The sequence below is a fragment of the Megascapheus bottae genome, chromosome 1 (genome assembly GCF_031878675.1).
Source record: "Megascapheus bottae isolate mThoBot1 chromosome 1, mThoBot2.hap1, whole genome shotgun sequence".
NCBI classification, from domain to species: domain Eukaryota; kingdom Metazoa; phylum Chordata; class Mammalia; order Rodentia; family Geomyidae; genus Megascapheus; species Megascapheus bottae.
This window is the reverse complement of record NC_143509.1, coordinates 28,013,018-28,018,261: the sequence shown is the minus strand read 5'-3', so window position 1 is coordinate 28,018,261 and position 5,244 is coordinate 28,013,018. Positions and strand designations below refer to the sequence as shown.

At 56.4% G+C, this 5,244-nt stretch overlaps 1 protein-coding gene across 1 annotated transcript; it reads right to left on the bottom strand.

The window, feature by feature from the left end:
* Positions 1-86: 86 nt before the first annotated feature.
* Fut6 (fucosyltransferase 6) lies at positions 87-4,683 on the bottom strand. The gene is made up of 2 exons (XM_090328905.1): positions 4,635-4,683; positions 87-1,194 (listed from the first exon to the last, which is right to left on the bottom strand). Exon 2 carries the CDS (start codon positions 1,179-1,181, stop codon positions 87-89), a length of 1,095 nt encoding a protein of 364 aa, XP_090185031.1. The 5' UTR covers positions 1,182-1,194; positions 4,635-4,683.
* Positions 4,684-5,244: the final 561 nt, after the last annotated feature.

Below are 5,244 nucleotides of genomic sequence, written 5' to 3'. Positions count from 1 at the left end.
AATAATAATAATAATAATAATGAAAAATGAAAAGATTTGCCCCCAACGCAGAGGACACACCAAAAGCGTATCCCAGGCCGGGTGGGTCAGGTGAACCAGGAGGCGATGCTGGGCACCGTCTGGTAGTGGTGGTCTTCCTGCAGCCGCCGGCAGACCTTGCAGAAGGCCAGGCCCCAGCTGCCATGGCGAGGCCGCAGCTCCTGGCGCCAGCGGAAGTAGCGCAGGTAGAGGGCGGGGTCGGCGTCGAGCATGCGCAGATGCCGCGCCAGGGCCTCGGGGCTGGGGAAGTCGTCCACGTGGATGAAGGCGTCGGGCGGCAGGAAGCGCTCGTAGTTGCTGCGGCTGGGGCCCAGCACCACGGGCACGGCGAAGGACAGCATGGCGTTCCGCCACAGCTTCTCCGTGATGTAGTCCGGGTGCAGCGAGTTCTCGAAGGCCAGGTAGAACTTGTACTGGGCGAGGCGCTCCAGCATGGAGCTGCGGGGCAGCGGCTGGTGGCCGGCGCCGAACACGTCCACGGGCAGGTGGGGCTGCAGCCGCTGGAAGTAGCGCACGCGGGCCGAGCCGGGCTGCCAGTTGGACACGGCCCAGGCCACCAGCTTGGTCTTGGCCGACACGTTGACCTGCGCCTCGGGCGGCGGGCCGGGCCAGGGCTCCAGCCAGCCGTAGGGCGTGAAGATGTCCGAGTCGCGGCGGTAGGACATGGTGAGGTTGAAGTAGCCGTCCAGCGCCCCCAGCCGCAGACAGTGGCTCGGCGACTCCAGGCTGAACCACACCCAGCGCTGCCCGGCCGGCCGCGGGCTCCGGGGCAGCTGCGCCGGCGGGTTGTGGCTCACCTCGCGGTGGTGCACGATCACGCCGTCCGCGCGCGGGTAGACCTTGCGGTCGGCCGTGATGAGGCAATCGGCCGTGCCCGGCAGCAGCTCGGAGCAGCGGGGCACATCCACGGGGATGTGGAAGGGCCACGTCCACAGCAAGATCACCAGGGGTGGCCCCGGGGGGGACCCTGGCCGGGCAGAGCCATTGCGGGCCCTGGGGACGGGGGGCCTCCACCCAGGGAGGCCAGCAGGGCCATCCTGTGACACGAAGTAGGCGAAGCAGTACAAAACCAGGAACAGCATCCCAGGGCAGAGGCACCAGCGCCAGGGACACTGTGGCTTGGCCCAGGGCGGCCGCTCCATGGCTCCCCCGGATCTGAGAGGAGGGGAAAGGGAGCAGCAAACACCAGTTAGCAACGCTCACCTTCCCGGGCCCTGGAGAGCACTCACCACCCCTACCTTCCAAGGGATTCTTTGAGACCGAGTGATACAGCAAAGACACAACTGTAGCCAGAGCCAGCGGCTCACACCTGCCAACCTAGCTTACTCAGGAAGCTGAGATCCCAGGGAAGCCAGCCTGGGTAAGAAACTCCAGGAGCTCTTAACTCCAATTAACTACTCAGAAAAAGCAGAAAGGGGTATTGTGGCTCAAGGAGTAGAGCACTAGCCTTGAACACAGAGAGGCTCAGGGACAGCACCCAGGCCCTGAGTTCAAGCCTCAGGACTGACACAAAAAAAAAAAGAAAAGAAGGAAAAAACACAGCTGTGCTGGTGTTGGAACAAAGGGCAACGCAGTCTCCAGCTCACCTCTTTCTAGCCACTGGGGCCATACCACTGTCATTCACCATGTTACTGTCCACCCAGATAGGCAGGGGTTTGGGGGGGGGGGGAACCGGATAGACTTCTTTCCAAGAGCTCTCATCCTAATCCCAGAGTTGGACATAACCTCACAGTCATCACAGCCCTAGTCTTCCATTGTCCTAATACAATGCAAGGGGTTTTGAAGGTCATATAAGAGCTTGTCAGATAGAGTAGAAATGGAAACCAGACCAGTGCTGGCTGTGTTTTACCTTCCAAAGGCCGGGAGATGAGAGGATGCCTGGCCTGTGTGTATGTAGGGAAATGTAGAATTTGTGTAGGGCCAACAACCTGAGCTCACCATTTTTCTTGTTTGTTTTGTGCTGGCTCTGCATGCTGGCCCTGAGCTTTTGTGCCTAAGGCTAGCGCTCTCCCACTTGAGCCACAGTTTTACTTCTGGCTTTTTGGTGGCTGATTGGAGATGATAAGAGTCAAAAAAAAAATCTTTCTGGCCCCTGCTGCCTCCTAACCAGATCCTCAGATCTCAGCTCCTGAGCAGCTGGGATGACAGGCGTGAGCCACAGACCTCCCTGTTTGCCCCCTTCCCCCCACTGCTGGGGATGGAGCACAGAACTCCACGGCCTAACTTTGTATTCACATTGCCTGTCTGCCTACACCCATTCAAAACACTGCCTCTCAGGAGCCATGCTGGCAACTGGGGCCCCATGCACCATCCTGGGACAGCTGGAGCTCCAGCCTGTGGGACGGGCAGAGGCTGGAGGAGGAGCTGGGGCAAATAGACGAGCTGGCGTAGTACACTGTGTGGTGGGGGCTGGGGGAGACACAGAGACCTGAAGATGCTTGAAGAGTCCTGAAGTGTTGGCCCTGAAGGAGGAGGGGAGGGGACAGGGGTGAGCATGGAGGATCGCATGGTCAGCTAGTCTGTGACAATGTCCTGAGGTCTCTTGGAAAGATCCCTAGAACTTTGACAAGGTTTTTTTCCTCCTAATCCAAGGACACACTGGTGTGTGCCTGACCATACGCGATGCCCCAGAGGTGCAAGAGGACAGGCTGTCCCAGCCTCTACCGTGGTGGGGTTCATGGACACCCCGGGATGTACTAGGGATTTAGTCTCTCGAGATCTGTCCAGTGTCCCTCCTTTCCCAGGTATCCTGTACCCTCCTCTTCGATCAGCCCTGTTACCCCAGTTACAGAGGGGGAAACTGAGGCACAATAGGCCTTTATGTGCCTTTGAATCATTTCCATTGCCTTGAAGGGTCCCTGCCTATCTGCAGAGATGGATACTGCAATTATTACAAGTACCCTGGGGGGACAAGAGCATGCAGAAGGCGTTATTCCAAGCAATCCCTGCCCCCTGCCCAGCGTCTCCTCCTGGAGCCCAGCCATCTCCCCAGGACACCATCTCCCTCCATGCTCAAGCCCTGAGCCAAATGCTTGCTAAGCCAGTTTGGGGCATCCTGGGGCAAAAGTCCCCACCTCATCTCTTCTCTGCTTCAAGCCAGTGGCTTATGCCTATAATCCTGGCTACTCAGAAGTCTGAGATCTGAGGACCGTGATTCAAAGCCAGCCTGGGTACAAAAGTCTGTGAGTCTCTTTGCTCCAATTAACCACCAGGAAGCCGGAAGTGGTGCTGTGGCTCAAAGTGGTAGGGTTCTAACCTTGAGAAAATCTCAAGGACAGTGCTCAGGCCCTGAGCTCAAGCCCAGGACTAGCAAAAAAAAAAGGCTCAAAAGTCAAGAAAACTTCACTGTAGCTCTAACTGTGTACAATGCAGGCAAATTTCCTAGGAACTCAGGTGACCTGCTTCTAGAACTTTTCTCCAAGTTCTTGCTTCCTTGCTTCCTTGCTCTGGGGCCTGGAGAGCACAGTCAGCTGGGTTGGGGGACTAGTTGGCAGTCTTTCCACCCATGCATGCGTCCACCCATCTGCCTGTCTCCCTCCTCCCACTCCCTCCTTCCCTTCCTCCCGCCCTGCTGTAGACCGGCCTTTCAGAACACCTCCTCCCTGCCGTCTGTGAGGTTGCATTCCACCTGTGCCCACCCACATGCGAGCAGCGTCTCTGGCCATGTCATCTATGGGGTGAAGCAGGTGAGAATTCACCAGGGGCCTTGAGTGACAGAAAAGGGGCAGGGCTCAGGGTGACATTTTGGGAGACTTTGAGAAGATAGGCTGGGGGAGACAGTCACCTCCGGCTTCTCTCTTGAACTTTTGGTCCAGGACTGTGTGGTGACACAGAGTCATGCAGTGCCCACCGAGATGGGTGGGAGGCCCTTGCCTCTCTTAGGGGACAGGTCCTCCTTCTTGACAAAAGGCCAAGGTCACCTACCACTCATGCTGATCCCAGGAAAGGATTGAGAGCACTCAGGAGGCTGAGAGCTGAGACTTGTGGTGGGAAACCAGACTGGCAGCAAAGCCCATGAGACTTAGTTCACTGCCAGAAAACCTGAAGTGGAGCTATGGCTCAACATGGTAGAGCATGTCTCCAACAGAAAAGGTCAAGGACAACGCCCAGGCCCCAAGTTCAAGCTCCACAGTTGACAAGAACAAAGAAGAAATGGTTAACAGTTCTACACCTGCCTGGGATAAATACTGAGTACCAGGTCAGCCTTGGTCATTGGGCTCTCGGGATGGGGAGCAGGGGAGCCCCAAACCAAACACATCAAGGCCCTCAGCTTTTCATCCTTGCAGGCCAGGTCAAACAGAATATGGGGTCAGGAAGTCCCCCCGGAGTCCAGGGGCTTGAGGGTGCATCCCTCACACAACCTGGCCAAGGTGGGGACCAGCCGTGCTTGGCAAATCCCACAAAACCCTCCACCCTGCCATCCCAGACACATGCCCCCTCCCTTGGCCCTCAGGGCTCTGACAGCCAGCTGTGAGCTGATCTCAGAGTCCATTCCCCAAGACCTTCTCATGGTCACCTGGGCATAGCCTGGCCAGGAAAGACTGGCCAGGTGCCGGACAGGAGTATGAGGGTCTCATCTGCCCAGCAGGACTTACCTGGTGACAGCCGGATGAGCAGAGGCCAAACCCAGAGACACTGTTCTCCCTGTGCTGGACTGAAGCGAAATGGTAAAGGAAGAAGGAAGTGGATATCAAGAGGCAAACCCAGGTGCTCTTTTCCTGAAATCTGACCTACTTACGAGGAATGGTGTGTCTCATTCTGTCTTTGAGAATAATCCAGTCACTTCATCTAAACTGCTAGATTACAGTGGTGGACAAAGTTCAGGCCCTGTTAAAATGGGTGTACTTGGAAAAGGCTAGATACTGTTGGGCACACATGCAGGAAGGGAGAAGGTGGGTTGACCAGAGACACTGGGTCTCAGCGGGCTCATTGAGCCCATCCTCTCATTTCTTCTCCTTCTTTTTTTTAATCTTTTTTTCTTTTTGCCTGTCCTAGAGCCTGAGCTTGGATGCTCGAGGCTAGTGCTCTATCACTTGAACCACAGCTCTACTTCTGACTTTTTCTGAGTAGTTTATTAGAGATAAAGAGTCTCACTGAAGCTGTGCATGGTGGCTCCCGCCTGTAATCCAACACTCAGGAGCTGAGATCTGAGGATCAAGCTTCAAAGCTGAGCCAGGGCACAAAAGGACCTGAGACTCTTCTCTC

Coding starts and splice junctions, on each gene's coding strand:
- Fut6 (XM_090328905.1), bottom strand. CDS start 1,181: ATGGAGCGGCCGCCCTGGGCCAAGCCACAGTGTCCCTGGCGCTGGTGC.